General features: G+C 46.7%; 1 protein-coding gene across 1 annotated transcript; it reads left to right on the top strand.

Moving 5' to 3' along the window:
• Nucleotides 1-20998: 20998 nt before the first annotated feature.
• Nucleotides 20999-26034, top strand: CDC20 (cell division cycle 20). The gene is made up of 11 exons (XM_040407822.1): nt 20999-21131; nt 21733-21951; nt 22374-22519; nt 23676-23772; nt 23848-23976; nt 24170-24366; nt 24443-24537; nt 24697-24928; nt 25057-25182; nt 25266-25383; nt 25461-26034. Exons 2-11 carry the CDS (start codon nt 21744-21746, stop codon nt 25634-25636), a joined length of 1524 nt encoding a protein of 507 aa, XP_040263756.1. The 5' UTR covers nt 20999-21131; nt 21733-21743; the 3' UTR covers nt 25637-26034.
• Nucleotides 26035-27213: the final 1179 nt, after the last annotated feature.

A 27213-nucleotide genomic window follows, 5' to 3' on the forward strand; every position in this document is an offset into this window, starting at 1 on the left:
AGAGAACCCCTTTAACCCTTAAAACTCTGTTTGCCTCTTTAAAGTGAATGGATCTCTCACAGTATACTATGGATGTTTTTGGTATCTTAACCCTGTGGGGGGCTGAACATGGTGTGAACAAACCCTCAGAATCAGAAATGAATCCTCAGTGACAACAGTTGTTTCTCCCTCCCAGGAAAGGCTCAGTAATAGTCCAAAGTGCAGCCGTGTTCCCAAATAGCTCAGTGGCGCCATCTAGTGAGGCTCTGCAGAAAGAATTCGAGGCAACAGTAAGAAAAGATGGAGGAATGATGGAAGAATTGCAGCTGTTTCCACTCAGCACCACATCCACAGGTGAGATATGAGGACGAAAGCTTTCCAGCGACACAGGATGTGACACAAAGTAATTAGTGAAGGATAGAAATGTATAGAAATGTATCTATTCTGCGGATAATCAGTCCTGACTTTTATGTTTGTTCATTTTTACATTCTTTCTTTAATTTGGATTTTTACACGTCTAATTATGTGTGATTTATTGTGAATTGTTGATGGCTTATTATTTATCCATATTGTATCACTTATCTTTATATTTAGTTACCTTTTTATTCTGTTACTTTTATACATTCATTTTTATACAGTATATTCAGCTTCAATATTTTATTATCTTTAAAGGGATTTTGTCACTTGAGCAAATGGCATTTATTATGTAGAGAAAGTTAATACAAGGCACTTAATAATGTACTAACTACCGGAGCACTGACAACTACTGCTGCTCCCATAACTACAGGAGCACTGACAACTACTGCTGCTCCCATAACTACAGGAGCACTGACAACTACTGCTGCTCCCATAACTACAGGAGCACTGACAACTACTGCTGCTCCCATAACTACAGGAGCACTGACAACTACTGCTGCTCCCATAACTACAGAAGCACTGACAACTACTGCTGCTCCATAACTACAGGAGCACTGACAACTACTGCTGCTCCCATAACTACAGGAGTACTGACAACTACTGCTGCTCCCATAACTACAGGAGCACTGACAACTACTGCTGCTCCCATAACTACAGGAGTACTGACAACTACTGCTGTTCCCATAACTACAGGAGCACTGACAACTACTGCTGCTCCCATAACTACAGAAGCACTGACAACTACTGCTGCTCCCATAACTACAGGAGTACTGACAACTACTGCTGTTCCCATAACTACAGGAGCACTGACAACTACTGCTGCTCTCATAACTACAGGAGTACTGACAACTACAGCTGCTCCCATAACTACAGGAGCACTGACAACTACTGCTGCTCCCATAACTACAGGAGTACTGACAACTACTGCTGTTCCCATAACTACAGGAGCACTGACAACTACAGCTGCTCCCATAACTACAGGAGCACTGACAACTACTGCTGCTCCCATAACTACAGGAGCACTGACAACTACTGCTGCTCCCATAACTACAGGAGCACTGACAACTACTGCTGCTCCCATAAGTATAGGAGCACTGACAACTACAGCTGCTCCCATAACTACAGGAGTGCTGACAACTACTGCTGCTCCCATAACTACAGGCGCACTGACAACTACTGCTGCTCCCATAACTACAGGAGCACTGACAACTACTGCTGCTCCCATAAGTAAAACCATATCTTGACACAGGAGCATCTCCATAAATCAGTTTGTAACAATGTAACAGAATAATGTGATATTTAACCACATCTGTCTCTACACTTCATTGGGTAAGAATTCTTCTTCAATGGTTTACATGTGGTCGGTATAGTATTTATAGTGATATATACAGTGACATGTTGTTAAAAAGGTTTTCTGAATGTTTTATACTGATGACCGATCCTCAGGACAGGTCATCAGCATCTGATCAGTGGAAGTCCGACACCTGGGACCCCGCGGACTCCTCACAGCTTACTGAGCACAGCGCCACACACTGTATAGTGGCTGTGCGCGGTAGTGCATGAGCCACGTGACCGATGAACGTGATGTCACTTATAGGCTACAAGAAGGCCCCGGAGCTCCTCAAACAACCGATCAGGTCCCAGGTGTCGAACCTCCACCAATCAGATGCCTGATAAAATAAACAGAAGGATTTTAAAAAGGAAAATCTGTTGCACCAGGACATAAAAGCAGCAGAAACCTGAAAAGTATTACTGTGATCACGAGAGATAATGAAATACCTAATGTGTTATGTGATTTATGTCTTTTACAGCTATAACAGCAACCACAACATCTTCAGCCTCATCTCCAGAAAAAACTACAACCCCCACAATTACAGAAATACTGACAACTACAGCTGCCAATATTACAGAAACACTAACAACTACAGCTGCCAATAATACAGAAACACTGACAACTACAGCTGCCAATAATACAGAACCACTGACAACTACAGCTGCCAATAATACAGAACCACTGACAACTACAGCTGCCAATAATACAGAACCACTGACAACTACAGCTGCCAATACTACAGAACCACTGACAACTACCGCTGCCAATACTACAGAACCACTGACAACTACCGCTGCCAATACTACAGAACCACTGACAACTACCGCTGCCAATACTACAAAACCACTGACAACTACCGCTGCCAATAATACAGAAACACTGACAACTACAGCTGCCAAAACTACAGAACCACTGACAACTACCGCTGCCAATACTACAGAACCACTGACAACTACAGCTGCCAATACTACAGAACCACTGACAACTACCGCTGCCAAAACAACAGAACCACTGACAACTACAGCTGCCAATACTACAGAACCACTGACAACTACAGCTGCCAATATTACAGAAACACTGACAACTACAGCTGCCAATAATACAGAAACACTGACAACTACAGCTGCCAATAATACAGAACCACTGACAACTACAGCTGCCAATACTACAGAAACACTGACAACTACAGCTGCCAATAATACAGAACCACTGACAACTACAGCTGCCAATACTACAGAAACACTGACAACTACAGCTGCCAATAATACAGAAACACTGACAACTACCGCTGCCAATACTACAGAAACACTGACAACTACAGCTGCCAATACTACAGAACCACTGACAACTACCGCTGCCAATACTACAGAACCACTGACAACTACCGCTGCCAATACTACAAAACCACTGACAACTACCGCTGCCAATAATACAGAAACACTGACAACTACAGCTGCCAAAACTACAGAACCACTGACAACTACAGCTGCCAATAATACAGAAACACTGACAACTACCGCTGCCAATACTACAGAAACACTGACAACTACAGCTGCCAATACTACAGAACCACTGACAACTACCGCTGCCAATACTACAGAACCACTGACAACTACAGCTGCCAATACTACAAAACCACTGACAACTACCGCTGCCAATAATACAGAAACACTGACAACTACAGCTGCCAAAACTACAGAACCACTGACAACTACCGCTGCCAAAACTACAGAACCACTGACAACTACAGCTGCCAATACTACAGAACCACTGACAACTACCGCTGCCAAAACTACAGAACCACTGACAACTACAGCTGCCAATACTACAGAACCACTGACAACTACCGCTGCCAAAACTACAGAACCACTGACAACTACCGCTGCCAATACTACAGAACCACTGACAACTACCGCTGCCAATACTACAGAACCACTGACAACTACTGCTGCCAATACTACAGAAACACTGACAACTACAGCTGCCAATACTATAGAAACACTGACAACTACCGCTGCCAATAATACAGAAACATTGACAACTACCGCTGCCAATAATACAGAAACATTGACAACTACAGCTGCCAATACTACAGGAACACTGACAACTACCGCTGCCAATACTACAGAACCACTGACAACTACCGCTGCCAAAACTACTGAACCACTGACAACTACCGCTGCCAATAATACAGAACCACTGACAACTACAGCTGCCAAAACTACAGAACCACTGACAACTATCGCTGCCAAAACTACAGAAACACTGACAACTACAGCTCCAGTAATTACAGAAACACTGACAACTACATCTCCAGTAACTACAGAAACACTGACAACTGCTGGTCCTACAACTACAGAATCAGCATCTCTCGTTTATATAACATTCACCTTCACAATTCTGAATATAGAGTTTGATTCCAGACTCTTAAATGAAAATGACCCTTATTATAAAATTATGAAGAATCGGATAGAAACACTGGTGAGTCTGCAGACGTAGTGACCGTGTCTGATCACCTTATACTGTATATATGTCACAGTCAGTCATACTGTTGGGTGTCGGTATAGTCTGGTGAGTCTGCAGACGTAGTGACCGTGTCTGATCACCGTATACTGTATATATGTCACAGTCAGTCATACTGTTGGGTGTCGGTATAGTCTGGTGAGTCTGCAGACGTAGTGACCGTGTCGGATCACCATAAAATGTATATATGTCACAGTCAGTCATACTGTTGGGTGTCGGTATATTCTGGTGAGTCTGCAGACGTAGTGACCGTGTCTGATCACCGTATACTGTATATATGTCACAGTCAGTCATATTGTTGGGTGTCGGTATAGTCTGGTGAGTCTGCAGACGTAGTGACCGTGTCTGATCACCTTATACTGTATATATGTCACAGTCAGTCATACTGTTGGGTGTTGGTATAGTATGGTGAGTCTGCAGACATAGTGTCCGTGTCTGATCACTGTATACTGTATATATGTCACAGTCAGTCATACTGTTGGGTGTCGGTATAGTCTGGTGAGTCTGCAGACATAGTGACCGTGTCTGATCACCTTATACTGTATATATGTCACAGTCAGTCATACTGTTGGGTGTTGGTATAGTATGGTGAGTCTGCAGACATAGTGTCCGTGTCTGATCACTGTATACTGTATATATGTCACAGTCAGTCATATTGTTGGGTGTCGGTATAGTCTGGTGAGTCTGCAGACATAGTGACCGTGTCTGATCACCGTATACTGTATATATATCACAGTCAGTCATACTGTTGGGTGTCGGTATAGTCTGGTGAGTCTGCAGACGTAGTGACCGTGTCTGATCACTGTATACTGTATATATGTCACAGTCAGTCATACTGTTGGGTGTCGGTATTGTCTTCTCTACTGATTCCTCTGCTATGTCCCTCATGCAGGCGTACCGGGTGATTATCATGATTTACCCTTCCTGTCAAGCTGTGGTAACCACCGCCTTCAGGTAAGTAATGTTTATATTGATGATTATAGGTAAAAGTTATTGTTGATTGAGCACCAAAGTGCTCGGGTGCTAGAGTAGAACACTTTGGGATACTCGGGTGCCCTACAGAGCACCCGAGCACAATGGAAGTCAATGGGAGCACCCGAGCATTAAACTAGGGTGCCGGGTCCCACTGAGGTCTATGCAGAAGATCATTGTACAGTGGGGGAGTCCCACAGCGCTATGAGACCTTCAACATTAGAGCCAAGAAACGTAACCACTACGCTATAGAGCTGCATGTTAACTTGCAGTTAAATATAAAATGATACTTCTGCTGTATAGGAATACTTACTACATGAGAAACTACTATGAGGTTTTTCTACACAGGTTATCATTCAGCTTTATAGCTGAGTGGTTAAGGTTCTTGCCTCTAATGCAGAATGTTGTGAGTTCAAATCCTAGCAGAAACTTTTCAGAAATAGAGGCTAAATTAGATTTAAATACACTGACTCGAGCACACGCGGTGTTCGGCCGAGAATTGTTGATCAACACTAGTAATAGTACATGAAATATAGAAAGAACTTACATAATGAGATCCCATATAGGAACCTCTAAGGATCTTATTAACATTAGACAGGCAGCAAGTTCTGTTACAAATGGGCGATCCCTGCGTCTCAGTATATCCGGTCATCAGTTTGGGTTCTGCTGATCTTCTAGCAGTACATAGGGCTGTGTTCACACCATGTTTTAGCCCTCCGCTGGGCTTTCTGTCAGGTGGAAAAGTATGAATACACAGCAATGGTATCCATTGTATTCTGTGACTGATCCGTTCACTTTAGTGAAGCAAACCGGGTCCGAAGGATTGTTTAAAGGGGTTGGCGTATCTCAGACATTGATGGCATATTGCTAGGATAGGGCACCAGTGTCAGACAGGTGCGGGTGTCCTCTATGGGCCTTATATATGGGCCTCTATGGGTCCTGAACTGGAATGAGAGCACACTGCACATACACGTTATGCATTGTCAATTCATCTCTATGGGAGACCCGAAAATAGCTGAGCATACGCACTCGCCTGTCTTCAGAAGTCCCGCAACTGTGAATGGGCAAGTGCCGCCACAATTCCATTCACCGCTATGAGTCTGCCAGAAATATCCGAGATGGTTCACAACTATTATCAGGACTCCCATCGTGATGACTAGAGGGTGGCCGCGCATGCGCAGGTGCTGTATGTTCACTTATAGGGCCCCCTTTTAGACATTGGGGCGAGTCCCAGAGGCGGAACAAGCATCGGCTATTGGTGGCACATTCTAGCAATATCCCACTAATGTCTGAGATCGGCCAACCCCTTTAACCAGTTGCCGCACACGTAACGCCGAAAGGCGTCATCGCGCCGGCTCCCTCAGGCTACGCTAACGCCGATTGGCGTCATCTCGCGTGAGCCGAGATTTCCTGTGAACGCGCGCACACAGGCGCGCGCGCTCACAGGAACGGAAGGTAAGAGAGAGGATCTCCAGCCTGCCAGCGGCGATCGTTCGCTGGCAGGCTGGAGATGTGATTTTTTTAACCCCTAACAGGTATATTAGACGCTGTTTTGATAACAGCGTCTAATATACCTGCTACCTGGTCCTCTGGTGGTCCCCTTTGTTTGGATCGACCACCAGAGGACACAGGTAGCTCAGTAAAGTAGCACCAAGCACCACACTACACTACCCCCCCCCCCCCCGTCACTTATTAACCCCTTATTAGCCCCTGATCACCCCATATAGACTCCCTGATCACCCCCCTGTCATTGATTACCCCCCTGTCATTGATAACCCCCTGTAAAGCTCCATTCAGACGTCCGCATGATTTTTACGGATCCACTGATAGATGGATCGGATCCGCAAAACGCATACGGACGTCTGAATGGAGCCTTACAGGGGCGTGATCAATGACTGTGGTGATCACCCCATATAGACTCCCTGATCACCCCCCTGTCATTGATTACCCCCCTGTCATTGATCACACCCCTGTAAAGCTCCATTCAGACGTCCGCATGATTTTTACGGATCCACTGATAGATGGATCGGATCCGCAAAACGCATACGGACGTCTGAATGGAGCCTTACAGGGGCGTGATCAATGACTGTGGTGATCACCCCATATAGACTCCCTGATCACCCCCCTGTCATTGATTACCCCCCTGTCATTGATCACCCCCCTGTAAAGCTCCATTCAGACGTCCGCATGATTTTTACGGATCCACTGATAGATGGATCGGATCCGCAAAACACATACAGGCGTCTCCCTGGAGCCTTCCAGGGGGGGTGATCACCCCATATAGACTCCCTGATCACCCCCCTGTCATTGATCACACCCCTGTAAAGCTCCATTCAGACGTCCGCATGATTTTTACGGATCCACTGATAGATGGATCGGATCCGCAAAACGCATACGGACGTCTGAATGGAGCCTTACAGGGGCGTGATCAATGACTGTGGTGATCACCCCATATAGACTCCCTGATCACCCCCCTGTCATTGATTACCCCCCTGTCATTGATCACCCCCCTGTAAAGCTCCATTCAGACGTCCGCATGATTTTTACGGATCCACTGATAGATGGATCGGATCCGCAAAACACATACAGGCGTCTCCCTGGAGCCTTCCAGGGGGGGTGATCACCCCATATAGACTCCCTGATCACCCCCCTGTCATTGATCACCCCCCCTGTCAGGCTGCATTCAGATGTCCGTATGATTTTTACGGATCCACGGATACATGGATCGGATCCGCAAAACACATACGGACATCTGAATGGAGCCTTATAGGGGGGTGATCAATGACTGTGGTGATCACCCCATATAGACTCTCTGATCACCCCCCTGTCATTGATCACCCCCCTGTCATTGATCACCCCTCTGTAAGGCTCCATTCAGACATTTTTTTGGCCCAAGTTAGCGGAAATTATTATTTTTTTCTTACAAAGTCTCATATTCCACTAACTTGTGTCTAAAAATAAAATCTCACATGAAGTCACCATACCCCTCACGGAATCCAAATGCGTAAAAATTTTTAGGCATTTATATTCCAGACTTCTTCTCACGCTTTAGGGCCCCTAGAATGCCAGGGCAGTATAAATACCCCACATGTGACCCCATTTCGGAAAGAAGACACCCCCAGGTATTCCGTGAGGGGCATATTGAGTCCATGAAAGATTGAAATTTTTGTCCCAAGTTAGCGGAAAGGGAGACTTTGTGAGAAAAAAATAAATAAAAATCAATTTCCGCTAACTTGTGCCAAAAAAAAAAAATTTCTATGAACTCGCCATGCCCCTCATTGAATACCTTGGGGTGTGTTCTTTCCAAAATGGGGTCACATGTGGGGTATTTATACTGCCCTGGCATTTTAGGGGCCCTAAAGCGTGAGAAGAAGTCTGGGATCCAAATGTCTAAAAATGCCCTCATAAAAGGAATGTGGGCCCCTTTGCGCATCTAGGCTGCAAAAAAGTGTCACACATCTGGTATCGCCATACTCAGGAGAAGTTGGGCAATGTGTTTTGGGGTGTCATTTTACATATACCCATGGTGGGTGAGATAAATATCTTGGTCAAATGCCAACTTTGTATAAAAAAATGGGAAAAGTTGTCTTTTGCCGAGATATTTCTCTCACCCAGCATGAGTATATGTAAAAAGACACCCCAAAACACATTGCCCAACTTCTCCTGAATACGGCGATACCACATGTGTGACACTTTTTTGCAGCCTAGGTGGGCAAAGGGGCCCACATTCCAAAGAGCACCTTTAGGATTTCACAGGTCATTTACCTACTTACCACACATTAGGGCCCCTGGAAAATGCCAGGGCAGTATAACTACCCCACAAGTGACCCCATTTTTGAAAGAAGACACCCCAAGGTATTCCGTGAGGGGCATGGCGAGTTCCTAGAATTTTATATTTTTTGTCACAAGTTAGCGGAAAATGATGATTTTTTATTTTTTTTTTCCCTTACAAAGTCTCATATTCCACTAACTTGTGACAAAAAATAAAAACTTCCATGAACTCACTATGCCCATCACGAAATACCTGGGGGTGTCTTCTTTCCAAAATGGGGTCACTTGTGGGGTAGTTATACTGCCCTGGCATTCTAGGGGCCCAAATGTGTGGTAAGAAGTTTGAAATCAAAATGTGTAAAAAATGACCGGTGAAATCCGAAAGGTGCTCTTTGGAATATGGGCCCCTTTTCCCACCTAGGCTGCAAAAAAGTGTCACACATGTGGTATCTCCGTACTCAGGAGAAGTTGGGGAATGTGTTTTGGGGTGTCATTTTACATATACCCATGCTGGGTGAGAGAAATATCTTGGCAAAAGACAACTTTTCCCATTTTTTTATACAAAGTTGGCATTTGACCGAGATATTTCTCTCACCCAGCATGGGTATATGTAAAATGACACCCCAAAACACATTCCCCAACTTCTCCTGAGTACGGCGATACCACATGTGTGGCACTTTTTTGCAGCCTAGGTGGGCAAAGGTGCCCACATTCCAAAGAGCACCTTTCGGATTTCACCAGTCATTTTTTACACATTTTGATTTCAAACTCCTTACCACACATTTGGGCCCCTAGAATGCCAGGGCAGTATAACTACCCCACAAGTGACCCCATTTTGGAAAGAAGACACCCCAAGGTATTCGCTGATGGGCATAGTGAGTTCATAGAAGTTTTTATTTTTTGTCACAAGTTAGTGGAATATGAGACTTTGTAAGGAAAAAAAAACAAAATCATCATTTTCCACTAACTTGTGACAAAAAATAAAAAGTTCTATGAACTCACTATGCCCATCAGCGAATACCTTAGGGTGTCTACTTTCCGAAATGGGGTCATTTGTGGGGTGTTTGTACTGTCTGGCCATTGTAGAATCTCAGGAAACATGACAGGTGCTCAGAAAGTCAGAGCTGCTTCAAAAAGCGGAAATTCACATTTTTGTACCATAGTTTGTAAACGCTATAACTTTTACCCAAACCATTTTTTTTCTACCCAAACATTTTTTTTTTATCAAAGACATGTAGAACAATAAATTTAGAGAAAAATTTATATATGGATGTCGTTTTTTTTTGCAAAATTTTGCAACTGAAAGTGAAAAATGTCATTTTTTTGCAAAAAAATCGTTAAATTTCGATTAATAACAAAAAAAGTAAAAATGTCAGCAGCAATGAAATACCACCAAATGAAAGCTCTATTAGTGAGAAGAAAAGGAGGAAAAATTAATTTGGGTGGTAAGTTGCATGACCGAGCAATAAACCGCTAAAGTTGTGGAGTGCCGATTTGTAAAAAAGGGCCTGGTCTTTAGGAGGGTATAAACCTGTGGTCCTTAAGTGGTTAAATCATGTTTTTATGTTAAACATATTTTTCTAGAAGGTTGCTGATTTTTAAAATATTTGTCATGTCACTATATTTAAAATAAAATACAAAAATCCTGCAGTTTTCGCACTGGCCACTAAGTCTAATAATAGGCGCCACTTCCTTGTTCCGTGGAGATCACTCGTTACCAGTCATCTCATTAGCAGGATTACAATGACAAAAACACACATATATATATATATTAACACAGGGTCCACCATCCACAGTAGGTGATGTCACAGTTTATCTACTCCCCCTCCCTGTACAATGACAGGTCACCGAGCATGCCCACAACAGTCTCCCATGGAAGTCAATGAGGTCAGCTCCAGTCTATTGTGCTTATGGCCATGTCGGATATCTCTAAACAGGAAGTTCTCACATATTATTACACGTAATCCCCAGAGCGAAAACTGCAGAATTTATTTTAATATAGCTAGTGACATGGAAAATGTAAAAGATAAAATAAAATAAATATTTTTAACATAAGAAGATGACTATTTCTGAGGACACACTCCAATTAACTTTGCATCAGGGTCTGCTCTCCTGAATGTAGATGCCCATACAGCATAGGTAGGTCTAGAGTAGGTCCTCCCTGACTGAGACCACCTTGGCGCGGGTAGGCGGGCACAGATGTGTCTTGATCAAAATATATTGGCTGAGAGTCTGAGATGTTATTGTCAGAGTGAGGGCTTAGTCCATATATAATGTTTACATCTATTGTGTTAGTGCATTATTATCTGTGATTTTATAATTGTAGCCATGGACATCCACATATTTACTATCATATCGTGCAGGATGTTTTATATCTTTTTCCGTAACTTCGGACTCCCCTTCACCCGCTTCCTTCCATAAATGGTGTCTCCGTGATTTATATGTAGGATAGTTCATCAGTACGAGATCTGCAGGGCTCTGACTCCCGCGGATCAGCTGTATGAAGATGCGCGGCGCTCAGTGACGTCCTGATCATCAGTCACATGGCCTAGGCGCAGCTCAGACAGACTCAAGTGAATGGGGCTGAGCTGTAATACCAAGTACAGCCACTATACAATGTATGCGCTGTGCTATGTAACTGCCAGGACTTCCTCAAACTTCTGATTGGCAGGGGTTGCCCTGAGTTGATCTCATATTGATAACCTATCCTGAGGAAATGTTATCAATATCTAAATTCCAGAGAACCCCTTTAACCCTTAAAACTCTGTTTGCCTCTTTAAAGTGAATGGATCTCTCACAGTATACTTTGGATGTTTTTGGTATCTTAACCCTGTGGGGGGCTGAACATGGTGTGAACAAACCCTCAGAATCAGAAATGAATCCTCAGTGACAACAGTTGTTTCTCCCTCCCAGGAAAGGCTCAGTAATAGTCCAAAGTGCAGCCGTGTTCCCAAATAGCTCAGTGGCGCCATCTAGTGAGGCTCTGCAGAAAGAATTCGAGGCAACAGTAAGAAAAGATGGAGGAATGATGGAAGAATTGCAGCTGTTTCCACTCAGCACCACATCCACAGGTGAGATATGAGGACGAAAGCTTTCCAGCGACACAGGATGTGACACAAAGTAATTAGTGAAGGATAGAAATGTATAGAAATGTATCTATTCTGCGGATAATCAGTCCTGACTTTTATGTTTGTTCATTTTTACATTCGTTCTTCACTTTGGATTTTTACACGTCTAATTATGTGTGATTTATTGTGAATTGTTGATGGCTTATTATTTATCCATATTGTATCACTTATCTTTATATTTAGTTACCTTTTCATTCTGCTACATTTATACATTCAATTTTATACAGTATATTCAGCTTCAATATTTTATTATCTTTAAAGGGATTTTGTCACTTGAGCAAATGGCATTTATTATGTAGAGAAAGTTAATACAAGGCACTTACTAATGTACTAACTACCGGAGCACTGACAACTACTGCTGCTCCCATAACTACAGGAGCACTGACAACTACTGCTGCTCCCATAACTACAGGAGCACTGACAACTACTGCTGCTCCCATAAGTACAGGAGCACTGACAACTACTGCTGCTCCCATAACTACAGGAGCACTGACAACTACTGCTGCTCCCATAACTACAGGAGCACTGACAACTACTGCTTCTCCCATGACTACAGGAGCACTGACAACTACTGCTGCTACCATAACTACAGGAGCACTGACAACTACTGCTGCTCCCATAACTACAGGAGCACTGACAACTACTGCTGCTCCCATAATTACAGGAGCACTGACAACTACTGCTGCTCCCATAACTACAGAAGTACTGACAACTACTGCTTCTCCCATGACTACAGGAGCACTGACAACTACTGCTGCTCCCATAACTACAGGAGCACTGACAACTACTGCTGCTCCCATAACTACAGGAGCACTGACAACTACTGCTGCTCCCATAACTACAGGAGCACTGACAAATACTGCTGCTCTCATAACTACAGGAGCACTGACAACTACTGCTGCTCTCATAACTACAGGAGCACTGACAACTACTGTTGCTCCCATAACTACAGGAGCACTGACAACTACTGCTTCTCCCATGACTACAGGAGCACTGACAACTACTGCTGCTCCCATAACTACAGGAGCACTGACAACTACTGCTGCTGCCATGACTACAGGAGCACTGACAACTACTGCTGCTCTCATAAGTACAGGAGTGCTGACAACTACTGCTGCTCCCATAAACTGTGCTGTGCCGGCAGCCTCATGGCATGGGTCTCCATGGCCGCTGCATGCCAGCCTTCCATCACCAAGCACTATGCCAGGCATGGGATGGAGGGTGTAAAGCCACCACTGGACTCTGGAGCAGTGGACACGTCTTCTGTGCAGTGACCAATCGCACTTCTCTATCTGGCGGACATTTCTGGTGAATACCAGGATAACGTTACTTGCTTGACCGCATTATGCCAGGTGTACAGCCTGGTGGAGGAGGGGTGATGCTATCAGGGTTTTTTCCAGGGGTCTCAGACCCTTAGTTTCAGTGAATGGAAATCGTAATGCTTCAGCAGACAAGAGATCGTGGACAATTGTATGGTGACAACTTTGTGGGAATATTTTGGGTGAAGCCCTATTGTGTTCCAGCATGACTGCACTCCAGGGCACAAAGCAAGGTCCACATGGTTGGGAGAGTTTGGTGTGGAAGATCCTGACCGGCCAGACAGAGCCGTGACCTCAACCCCATCCAACACCAGACTGCGAGCCAGGCCCTCTCCTCCAACATCAGGGTCTGACCTCACAAATGGTCTTCTGGATGAATGGGCAAAAAATCCCCTAGACACCCTCCGGAAACACTGACAACTACCACTGCCAATACTACAGAAACACTGACAACTACCGCTGCCAATAATACAGAAACACTGACAACTACAGTTGCCAATACTACAGAAACACTGACAACTACCGCTGCCAATAATACAGAAACACTGACAACTACAGCTGCCAATACTACAGAAACACTGACAACTACCGCTGCCAGTACTACAGAAACACTGACAACTACAGCTGCCAATAATACAGAAACACTGACAACTACAGCTGCCAATACTACAGAAACACTGACAACTACAGCTGCCAATACTACAGAAACACTGACAACTACAGCTGCCAATAATACAGAAACACTGACAACTACAGCTGCCAATACTACAGGAACACTGACAACTACCGCTGCCAATAATACAGAACCACTGACAACTACAGCTGCCAATAATACAGAAACACTGACAACTACAGCTGCCAATAATACAGAAACACTGACAACTACAGCTGCCAATAATACAGAAACACTGACAACTACAGCTGCCAATACTACAGAAACACTGACAACTACAGCTGCCAATAATACAGAAACACTGACAACTACAGCTGCCAATAATACAGAAACACTGACAACTACCGCTGCCAATAATACAGAAACACTGACAACTACAGCTGCCAATAATACAGAAACACTGACAACTACAGCTGCCAATAATACAGAAACACTGACAACTACAGCTGCCAATAATACAGAAACACTGACAACTACAGCTGCCAATAATACAGAAACACTGACAACTACCGCTGGCAATAATACAGAAACACTGACAACTACCGCTGCCAATAAAACAGAAACTCTGACAACTACTGTTCCCATAACTACAGGAGCACTGACAACTACTGTTCCCATAACTACAGGAGCACTGACAACTACTGTTCCCATAACTACAGGAGCACTGACAACTACCCTCACAGGTAAAGAACTTATTATGAACAAATCAATTTGCTCATCTCTAACTGCTAGACTTCAAAATGACATAAACCTCAAGTAATGCTAAAGAGCACCTTTCAGCAGGATCAACCCTATTAAAGCAGGTATAATGTCAGGTAGGGCTGATGAGTTAAACGATATCAGATCTGACAATATTGCAGGGCGGTGTCTCTGTTGCACTGTTCCTGGGATATATCACTTTTTCCTAAATAAATTAGGGACGTGCACCAGAGCTCCTCCGCCCCGCACCTCTAGCCATTCCCCATCCCCTTAATCTCGCACCTGCTTCATAGTTTACACTATTGGCGCATGCGCAGTACATCTGGCTCTGCCTCCCCAGCAGTGCAGATGGCTACTGTACATGTGCCGATGACATTATCCTCCACCCAAATGAAGCCGAGTGTCTCCTCCTCCAGGTGGAGGATGACATCATCAGCACATGCTCAGTAGTTATCTGCACTGCTGGGGAGGCAGAGCCAGATGTACTGCGCATGCGCGGCGGAGGAGCTCTGGTGCTCGCCCCTCAGTGCACCAAAGACCTGATTTACATATCAATAAAAAGTGATATATCACTTGAATGGTGCAATGGAGGAACATAAACGAGTTATTGTTTTACTCATCAGGATCAACCCTAATAGGCAGTATGACTAGTTTAATAGGGTTGATCCTGATGAAAGATGCACTTTAAAGGTAACAATGATTAACAACTTCACCAGGATTTCTTCATGACAGGATGTGTCATAAATGTCTGATAAACGCCCCCAGGGTATCTCTAGGGCAGGGTCCCCCAAATCCCTCTGTATGTGACGCCAGAGGAAGCCGGGATTCGGAAACGGACGTGCTGGTTGTGCTATGCTGTTCCCATAGGTCCCATAAAAGTGAATGGAGGTGACGGAACCAGCATAGCTCACCGCGCTATAGGAACAGAGCGCCCCTTTAAGATTTACGACCACGTCCTATTATACTACTACTCCCAGCCCTGAGATCACTACTACTCCTCCTATCCCAGGCAACACCAAATCTGCAGCAATTACATTCTGGTGAGGAGGAATGGGGGTCATGGGGGCTCCCTGTATTATTATAATGTTATATTATCCTTAATGACACTAGTCTTCTTGTCTTGCGCAGCCGCTCCTGCTACGGATGGGGGGATCCCTGTGTACGCCAGCGTCCTGATTGGCTTGATGGTGGCGGCTGTGGTCCTCATCCCCGTAGGGATCTGCTTGGTGCGTATCTTGTCACTGCCCCACACAGATAATCCAATGTAAAGTTTTACCCCGCGTTTAAAGGGAAACCATCAGTAGGTATTGCATTGCTAACCCACCACCGCCACCACCTGCTTTTACTGTCGCTCGTCAGGTTTGTACTGATGTCCCGATGTAATATTAGTAGCTGTGTTATGTAGAAGGAGAAGTCTATCCAGTGCACTCGCTATATGTAAATTACTCAACAAGAGTCATGGAGGTGGAGTCACTGTGCGACCAGCACTAAACATGATTGATTGACATCCCTGAGGACAGGATACGACATCTGAAGCCCATTCTACATCCCACCACAGGAATCCGCTCCAAGCGCATGCGCAGCACACAGGTGACTATGGTGCAAGTATGGCCTGTTTCACTAGAAGACAACAGTACATGCGCAGGGTATACTATAGGCTTGAGATGGCCGGCCACCATGACTCTTCAGCCATTCAGCTCCACCCCCATGACTCCTACAAGATAATATACAGCCCATTCACAGATTTAACAATATTATACTGGTGTTACACAGGAGGAGGACACCTTTAGAAAGCGAAATAGCTGCAGTAAAAGCAGGTGGCGGTGGTTCAGCCATGAAAAACCCACTGACAGGTCCCCTCTAAATGATGCCACTACAGGGAGCTCACTGCATAGGAAATACACAGCTCCTATAGAACTCAATGATAAATCAGTATGCAGTGAGCTCCCCCTAGTGGCAACAAAGATTTATTTTATTTGGGTGTCTGACGTTTTGTTCCCCATCCTCCAGGTTGTGCAGACCAACTTCTTCAACTCAGTGTTAAATATCAGTGGAGACTTAAACGTGTGATGACATCGGAGCGGTGGGCGGAAGGGTGAGTACAAGTAAAAAGGGTTAATGAAAGTCACACAGAAGAAACCCTCGGGAGGACACCGCCTGCCTCTTCTATCAGCGAGGAACTGAAGGGAGTTGTAGACTTACCTGACTGCATGGTGCCTGCTGTCCATAGTGATGTCACCGATGAAGAAGGTGTGAGCGCGCAGTCCGCACACCCCAACACTCTGCTGCTGTGAACCTGGCTGCTTAACCCCTGAGATGCTGCTGTCAATATCGACCATGGCATCTAGGCATTTACATAGGAGGGGGCTACGAAATTATTTAGCAAGGTGAATTGCATAAAATTAGTCCCCCAAAAAAATTCCCTAAAATTTAAAAAATTTGCACTGCCTTAAGTGTTCCCCAAAATGAGACTGAAAACTTGTCCCGCAAGAAAACAATCCCTTCTACCGCGATGTCGCTGGAAATATAAAAAAAGTTACTGGGACAATGGAGATAAAAAAAAAAAATCTGTGCATCCTGGAGAGGTTACCTATTCCTAATGGGCGTAATGACGGGGGTAATGTGCCGGGTCCTCCGCCCGGTACTAAGCTGTGACATCACCGGTGTTGACTTTCTCATTTCTTTGGGTTCTAGTCGGCTTTCATCGCGGTGCCATCCACAGGGGAGACCACACGTCAGCTGATGCACGCCGCCCATCCACAGGGGAGACCACACGTCAGCTGATGCACGCCGCCCATCCACGGGGGAGACCACACGTCAGCTGATGCACGCCGCCCATCCACAGGGGAGACCACACGTCAGCTGATGCACTCCGCCCATCCACAGGGGAGACCACACGTCAGCTGATGCACGCCGCCCATCCACAGGGGAGACCACACGTCAGCTGATGCACCCCTCCCTCCCCCACGTCTGGACTCCTCCCCCACGTCATCTCTGTATATTACAGAACCGCAGGGGTGCACCTAGCCTCTCTGCTGCCTGAGGCGAAAACTGAACTTTCTTAACCTAACATCTTTGCCACAATGAAAGCGCTCATTGCCCCCACCTGGTGCTGCCTGATCGCCTCACCTCGCCTCATTGGTGGTGCCCCCTGCAGGACCAGCTCTGCCGCGAGGACGATTTCATGACGCAGCAGGTTCACATGTTCCTCCTATGTCTGATAAAACTAATGGCTGTAATAAAGTATTTATTTTATTGTATATTTTTCAATAAAATCATTTAAAAATTAAATTAATTGTTATGAAAAGGCTCGTGGATTATTCTCATTAATGATCAGGCCTTCATATAAAACAGCTTTTTACCACCGGTTACAGCAAGCAGAGATCTTAAAAATGGCGATGAACTGAAATAAAACACAAAGTCTTTTTTTTGGAGATTTAAGGTCTTTTCCTTCCCTCTGCTGTCTGCTCTATGATGTCTGATCTCTCCCCGTGTCGGTCTAGTGGGTGGGCTCTTCCTGCTGTGATGTCATAGCTTTGATGTGGGCTCTGGGCCAATAGGCTGACTCCTCACTGCTGCTCCCTCCCCCCTCTCGTAGCGTGCAGGCTCACACACAAACTGCTGCTGCATCCCCCTCCTCCCCTCCCCCCGTCTTCTATTTGCTGTTCCAGACCAGACATTTTGGGGAGTGGACTGGTTTGTGAACATTTAAGGGAGATTCTGCAGGTAGAAAAGGGGTTCACAGGCTGCGGAAAGGGGAGGCAGGTGACACTTATAGGACACTGAACACAAAGGGACATCCATTCACATCACAATAACAACATTCAGTATACGGCTTATACTCAGGTACGAGCGCCTCATGTGGCCCCTGGTGGGTCGTGCCAGGCTGCATGATAGATGATGCCAGAGGGGCTTTTCCATCCTGGGTGGTGCCCCCTAACTCTATTATCCTAAGCAGGTACAGGCCTAGTACTATAGGAGTCTGCCTTTTATTATGAAGGGGTGACCAAACAGCCCCCACCACAAACGTCTCTGTCATGTGTGTCCCTCAGTCAGAGGTTACCCCCATTAATGCCTCAGTCCGAGGTGTACCCCATTAATGCCTCAGTCAGAGGTTACCCCCATTATTACCTCAGTCAGAGGTTACCCCCATTAATGCCTCGGTCAGAGGTTACCCCCATTAATGCCTCAGTCAGAGGTGTACTACATTAAGGCCTCAGTCAGAGGTGTACCCCATTATTACCTCAGTCAGAGATTACCCCCATTATTACCTTAGGCAGAGGTGTACCCCATTAATGCCTCAGTCAGAGATTACCCCCATTATTACCTCTGTCAGAGGTGTACCCCATTATTACCTCATTTAGAGATTACCCCCATTATTACCTCAGGCAGAGGTGTACCCCATTAACGCCTAAATCAGAGATTACCCCCATTATTACCTCTGTCTGAGGAGTACCCCCGTTATTACCTCAGGCAGAGGTGTACCCCCATTAACGCCTAAATCAGAGATTACCCCCATTATTACCTCTGTTAGAGGTGTACCCCCGTTATTACCTCAGGCAGAGGTATACCCCATTATTACCTCATTTAGAGATTACCCCCATTATTACCTCAGGCAGAGGTGTACCCCATTATTACCTCTGTCAGAGGAGTACCCCCGTTATTACCTCAGGCAGAGGTGTACCCCCATTAATGCCTCAGTCAGAGATTACCCCCATTATTACCTCAGGCAGAGGTGTATCCCCGTTATTACCTCAGGCAGAGGTGTATCCCCGTTATTACCTCAGGCAGAGGTGTACCCCCATTAATGCCTCAGTCAGAGGTGTATCCCCGTTATTACCTCAGGCAGAGGTGTACCCCCATTAATGCCTCAGTCAGAGATTACCCCCATTATTACCTCAGGCAGAGGTGAATCCCCGTTATTACCTCAGGCAGAGGTGAATCCCCGTTATTACCTCAGGCAGAGGTGTACCCCATTAATGCCTAAGTCAGAGATTACCCCCATTATTACCTCTGTTAGAGGTGTATCCCCGTTATTACCTCAGGCAGAGGTGTACCCCCATTAATGCCTAAATCAGAGATTACCCCCATTATTACCTCTGTTAGAGGTGTATCTCCATTATTACCTCTGTCGGAGATTACCCCCGTTATTACCTCAGGCAGAGGTGTACCCCCATTAATGCCTCAGTCAGAGATTACCCCCATTATTACCTCTGTTAGAGGTGTATCCCGGTTATTACCTCAGGCAGAGGTGTACCCCATTAACACTTTGGTACCTCCTTAAAGGAGTTGTCCCGCGAAAAATATTCTACAGTTTTCAAACCAGCATCTGGATTTTGAATTATTTTGTAATTGCAAGTAATTAAAAATTTAGGATAACCACATAGTTATTCTCTAACATGTATCTGTATAGCGCCACCTTATTTCTTTGTCCTGCTCACTGAGATGGCCGCACATGCTCAGTTTCATCCTTCAACTGACTCCTGAGCTGTGATAGGGAGAGCATGGACACGCCCCCTAAGCTGCAGCAGAAAGGACACTCCCCCTGAACTGCCAGCTTGATATAAATCTAGCAGAGCAATTATTGGGGAGATCTCTGGATCCATGTGAGGTGCAGGGCCGGTTCTAGCTTGGTTAGAAAGAGTCATGTGCTATATGATGTCTGATCTTCATTTTTTACATTAATCATGGGATAACCCCTCAGTTACACCCAGAGAATTGGCAGCACGTGCTTATAGGGTGACGTCACAACACTCTCCAACACGAGGGACACAATCGGAGAAACGCAACGGGTAGGACAGTCGCCAGGTCAACAATCCAACACCCGCCAAGAATCATTCATCATCAGTCAGCCGTCTCAGCGACCTCCTATCCTGCAGTTGTGTCTCTCCTTAAATGTGGCCAAGTAATTTCAATCCAAAAACAGGTTTTTACACTTCTATGAGCCTTACAATAGACACCGCCAGAGATAAATCACTGAAAATCAATCCTGCTTCAGGGAAACTTTCGCCCTCAACAAAAATGTCACCAGCCACATTTTACCCTCAACAAACATGGTGGATGCACTACATCCGGTGACGTCACATCCCAGCAAACAGCAGCTGGTTACTTCGAACGAATCCGCGACTACCAATTGGCGCTCCTTGTCCAATCAGAGCTACTTCCTGAAGTCTGCCTGGTGGTTGTCATGGAGACGCTACGGCCTGAGCGTCCAATCAGAAGGCGCGGCAGGGGTTTAAAACGATCAGCGTCCTGCGTCTGACCGTTATTGGGTGCTGTTTTCTGCTCGTTGTTACGCAGCACAGAGTGGTTGAGAGGTGAGTGCCGAGCCGGGGGCTGCGGCCTCCATCGTCTGTGTACTATGGTGCCGGCTTCTAGGCCTCCCTCGTGCGGGTATCTGCCCGTATGTAGGGGAGCGGCGCTTCCTATACATTCTAGCTAGGAGCCTTCACAGCCAATCAGAAGGCGAGCTTTCTGTGTACAGTGTGGGGCCCCTCTTCTTCCTCTCTCAGGGCTGTGACTGCCCCCTGTTCCTTGTGGACTGGAGGTTAAGGATCATGTGGGGCCCCTCATCCCAGGGGTGGGGCCCTTGTTTGTCTGATTGGTGGTTACACCAGTATAGGGAAACTGTTGTGCAGTCACTCCCTCTAATGGGACCCTCAGGGTCTGGGGGTGTCAGGGTGCTCTGCGTCCAGCGGTCCCCCCCGGTGGCAGCGGTCATGCATGTTCCTGCACAGGTCACCACCATGGTGACATGTGGGCTGCACTGGGCCTGCCCCCTAATCTGAGAGCCCCTTTAAGTTGCTGCATTTTAACCCCTTCCTGTTGCTCAGCCCCTGTGGGTGTACACCCAGAGGCAGCCTGTGGTAGACGTTTGGTCCCTGGTTGTCTGGGTCACTAACCCCTTGTTGCCTGCAGATCAGAGGCTCATGGCACAATTCGTCTTTGAGAACGACCTGAACAGCATCTTGAAGCTGGATACGCCACTCGCGAATGCTCCGCTGGCGCGATGGCAGCGCAAGGCGAAAGAGGGAACCTGTTCGTCGGCAAACACCTCTGTGAACTCCAGCGTCCTGTCGCCCATGAAGACGGCAAACAGATCCCACAGTTCCAGCAAGACGCCGTCGAAAACACCAGGTGAGGCATCGGCGTGGCTTCATGGATGGGGAATGGCACATCCAGCGACTGCCTGGTAGAGCGGATGTTTCTTCCGGTGGAGACCATTCTAGAAGAAATCACATTCCCCAGACTTGACAGACTGCCTTTATTTGAGGCAGCACAGCTGTTATCAGGGCTCACCTGATTCTGTACTCCAGAGCAGCGCTCACTATTCTGCAGGCTTACTGCTCCCTGCTCTTAGTCTGTGTAGAGTTTGCTCTGGCAGTTTGCGTTCTGGACAGTGTCATCTTTAGTGTTATAGTTCAACTAACCTTTCAGTTCACAAGCTTGCTGACGGTTTCCAGTAATCGGCAGAACTATGAATGCAGCTGTGGAGAAAGGTGACAGATTTACAGGAGTGATTGAACTGTCTGCTTATGTAACGTATGTTGTGTCTCCAGGCAAATCGCAGGGGAAGCTGCAGGGCACGCCGTCACGAGCTGGAGGGGATCGGTATATTCCTACTCGCAGCGCGATGCAGATGGATGTGGCAAGCTTCCTGCTCAGCAAGGAGAACGAGCCGGCTGACCAGTCCCCCACTAAGAAGGTAGGTGTTCACTTACTGAGCGATTTGTATCTTTGATGCTGACTGGTTCTGATAGTCCTCACTGCACCCTTAAAGGGCACCTGTCGCCCTCATTACACCGCCCTCTGGAGGCTGCATAGATCGGTGCCAGATGCTGGACCCAGCGCAGAGGCTTTTGTGTTAATGTGAAGTAGTTCTGGGCCTTGTGCCTTAAAGGGGCTGTCTCATCTCAGACAATGGGAGCATCTCGCTAAGATATGCCCCCATTGTCTTATAGGTGTGGGTCCCACCATTGGGACAGGCACCTGTGTCCTAAATGGAGCCCTGCAAAGGGGTGACTGGAGGACTCTGGTCCGGCCACCACCAGGCGCTCTCCCCATAGAAGTGAATGGGAGCGTACCGCGCATGGCCGGCCTCTGCTTCCATTCACTTCTATGGGCCGGACAGAAATAGCCGAGCCAGTGTTAAACTTCTTTCAGCGGCCCCATAGAAATTAACTGAGGGCGGCTGTGCATGCGCAGTGTGGCCTCCACCCCATTGTCTGGGATGAGACCAACCCTTTAATCTTTCCAGTAGGGAGTCCAGATGCCCTCCTCAATCTGCCAGCCTACAGGTTTCTCCGCTGGCCCAGTAATGGGGAGCAATCTGTCATTTGGCAGCTGGAGCGCGCCTGCGTCTCACGAGGATGTTGTGCTCCTTGCGGGTGGTGTCCTGGAAACATTTGAGTTGAATAAAAACTGAAGCGGCCCCTGAACATGCGCCAAATAACGAAATATGGACACTCTCCCCTCTTCTGCCCTGCTGCTCCCGGTACTGTGCTCTGGTCCTTGCCGCTGTTTTTCCTGGTGGTGACGTCCTGCGTACTGCTGAGGCCATTGATTTTGCTTCATTCTGACCTGGGAGATGACCGCACGGGCCCCAATCAGCTGTTTGAGGGGTGCCATTCACACGATTGGGAGAAGCAGTTATAATGGCACTGCTATAATCTAGGCAACGTGTAAGAAAGGCCGCAGCGCTCAACAGTTGATGGGTGGTGCTGGACCTCCACCGGTGTACTGATAACCTACCCTGAGGATAGAGCATCAGTATGCCTGTAAACCCCTCTAAGTCCAGTTTAGTCTTGAGGTACTGGGGGTGTCCTTGGCTTCACCATTCCTTTTTCCTTATGTCCTCACAGGAGCAACGGAAGGCCTGGGCAGTCAACCTCAATGGATTTGATATGGAAGATGCCAAAATCTTGCGTCTTGGTGGGAAGTCTCTTAACGCCCCTGAAGGTTTGTGGGGTCTGAGGCTTCAGCTTTCTTCATGTTCCTGACATCAGGCTCATCTCATGCCTCATCTCCTTCCAGGTTATCAGAACAACTTGAAGGTTCTGTACAGTCAGAAGACGACTCCTGGCTCCAGCAAAAAGCCTGGCAGATACGTCCCCTCCATGCCCGACAGAGTCCTGGATGCTCCTGACATCAGGAATGATTACTGTAAGTGCTGCACCTGCTACTGCCATAAGACAGCGCCACGCCTGTCCACTTCTTGTATTGCAGTTCAGCTGCACTGAAGTGAATAGATCGGAGTTGGGAGTCTGCGTACAACCAATGAATGGACGTGGCGCTATTTTAGTAGAAAGCCGCCATGTTTTCCAATCTCAGGACAATGCTCTTTCTCTCCTTCCAGACTTGAACCTTATTGACTGGAGCTCTCAGAATCTGCTGGCGGTAGCGCTGAACGACTCTGTTTACCTCTGGAACTACCTGTCCGGAGACATCATTCTGCTGCTGCAGCTGGAGAGCTCTGAGGAGTACATCTCCTCCGTCTCTTGGATCAAAGAGGGGAATTATCTGGCGGTGGGGACCAGCAATGCGGAAGTACAGGTGAGGTCTGCAGTGTCTTCCTATGGGATTCATGGAGTCGGCACTGCATGTTTAATGGCTCCCTCTGCTCCTCCAGCTCTGGGATGTTCAGCAGCAGAAGCGTCTCCGCAATATGGCCAGCCACTCGTCCCGTGTTGGTGCCCTCAGCTGGAACAGCCACATCCTCTCCAGGTGAGGCTAGTCAGTTGGCCCTCTGTGACGGAGGGAATGGCTATTCCTTTCCCATGGTGTCTGCCTTATGGAGCGCAGTCCATAGAAGACCTGTTTACCACATAAAGGGGCGGGGCTGTGACAACCATCCGTTCAATGCTTCTTTCTTGGCTGTTTCAGTGGTTCCAGGACAGGACACATCCACCACCATGATGTCCGCGTGGCTCAGCATCATGTGGCCACTCTGACAGGCCACACCCAAGAGGTCTGTGGCTTAAAATGGTCACTCGATGGCCGCTATCTAGCCAGTGGAGCGAATGATAACCTGGTAAATATCTGGCCCTCTGTCCAAGGGGATTCGGGAGAGTTCGCACCTGTTCAAACCTTCACACAACACCAAGGTGCTGTCAAGGTAAGAGCGTTTCACGAGAGGATCTGTTACTAGTTTGTGATGGCCTTAGGACAGCAAAAAGCTGGAGGCAGTCACTATACCACAGTGGGGTAAGGTGGCAGAGGCCAGACTGACTGTTTCCTTTATAGGCAGTGTCCTGGTGCCCGTGGCAGTCTAATGTCCTGGCAACTGGTGGTGGAACAAGTGACAGACACATCAGAATCTGGAATGTGTGCTCAGGGACCTGCTTGAACGCTGTGGACACGCACTCCCAGGTAAGTGACTGCTCGTAATAGCCCAGCACCCGCCCTGTAGCATTACTCACGCTGATGTCTTGATAAGCATTGCTTTTGTTCAGGTCTGCTCCATCCTGTGGTCCACGCACTACAAGGAGTTAATCTCCGGCCACGGCTTTGCCCAGAACCAGCTTGTCATCTGGAAATATCCCACAATGACCCGGATAACAGAACTTAAAGGTAAGCGCTGCTTCCATGCCGATTCTGCTCCTAGCTTTACCTGAGCGCCAGTCAAGCATCGCCGCTTCCTCCCCCAGGTCACAGCGCCAGAGTCCTCAGCCTGGCCATGAGTCCGGACAGCAGCATGGTGGCCTCCGCTGCTGCGGACGAGACCCTCCGACTGTGGAAATGCTTCGAGGTGGATCCAGTCACCAAGAAAGAAAAGGAGAAGGCAAGAAGCAGCAAGAGCCTCATTCACCAGAGCATCCGCTGAACGGTGCTGCCTGGCTTTTAACCCTTTGTGTATATTTGTATTTTGGAATAAACTTTTGTATTTTATACCTGTAAATGCATTTAGGGCAGTTTTGGTTTTTTAAGCTGTTTTTACCTGGGACAGGCGCTGTAGTGACTGGACTACTTAAACTGCTCTGCCTTGTCCACTGGTTTTATAATGTATCTGCCCTGCGTCTCCATAGTGCCGTCTGCTGTGTCAGACCTGAAAGGAGTATTGCCATTCAGCGTGTAGCCTGCGTCACTTCTCTGCACTTCCACAGAAATAGTCACCCTGTTCCCTGTAAGTCACTAATGTTTCTGCACCGTTCACTGAGGGTCTGTCTGGCACAGCTGTGTGTATGGAGCCCCCCATGTCTGTAACCATTGTAATAAAGGTGTGTAACATGATGGTGAGCATGCTTATTGGGGCAGATAGTGGACTAATTATAAGGTGGGGGGAGCTTTTAAAGGGAACCTGTCAGCAGTGTTACGCTACCCATACTAACGGCAGCATAAAGTATAGACAGGTGAGTTGATTTCAGCGGTCTGTCATTTATAAGGTAAAAGTAAGTGGTTGCCGAGAACCAACATCACAATCATTGCAGACTGGGCCTGGAGAAGAGTCCCGGCCTCCTGAGAAGAGTCCTGGTTATTCCTGATCTCCTGCTGGTGACTGACAGTCTAATACCGAGTTTTCTCCCTTTCTCTCTAGGAGAGAACTGCCAATCATCAGCAGATGGACGGGAGAGCCGGAGATTATAATAACCAGGACTCTTCTCAGGTAGATGTGACTCTCTACAAGGCCTGGGCTGCAATGATTATGAAGCTGGTTCTCAGCAACCACTTTTAGCTCATGAGTGACACACCGCTGACATCAGTGTTTCTGTCACTAGTTTAGGCTGCCCTCAGTGAGGTCAGCAGAAAGTTGATGACTCCCTTTAAAGGGAGTCTGTCACCTCCATCTGGCCATATACAGTGCTTACATGGCTCTGTAGCAAAACCTATACAGGATTGTAACGGTACCTTTGTTCTTTTCTTTAGACTTGCACAAGCAGGAAAAACAAAGTTTAATTTGTATGCAAATGAGCCCTCGCAAGTGCCCAGGGGTGGCGTTCAGTGTGTAGGTGCCCAGGCTGCTCTGCCTTTTCACGTTACTCCTCCCGAGCCTCTTCCTTTGCCCTATTGATGAGGCAAGAGACTTGGAGGAGTAAATTGAAAAGGCAGAGCCGCCTCTGGGCACCTACACACTGAACACCGCTCCTGGGCACCTACACACTGAACACCGCTCCTGGGCACCTACGAGTGCTCATTTGCATACAAATTAAACTTTAGACTTGCACAAGCAGGAAAAACAAAGAACAAAGGTACCGTTGCAATCCTGTATAGGTTTTGTACATATGATCTTTGGTTGCTCTATATTACACTTTTGTGAGACAAGGTAACAAATAGCTGTTTTGGTACAGTTTTTATTTTGTTATTTACAACATTCATCTGACAGGTTAGATCATGTGATATTTTTATAGACCAGGTTGTCACGGATGTGGCGATACCTAATATGTATACAATTTATTTAAGTTT

The sequence above is a fragment of the Bufo bufo genome, chromosome 9, assembly GCF_905171765.1.
Source record: "Bufo bufo chromosome 9, aBufBuf1.1, whole genome shotgun sequence".
Classification (NCBI taxonomy): Eukaryota; Metazoa; Chordata; class Amphibia; order Anura; family Bufonidae; genus Bufo; species Bufo bufo.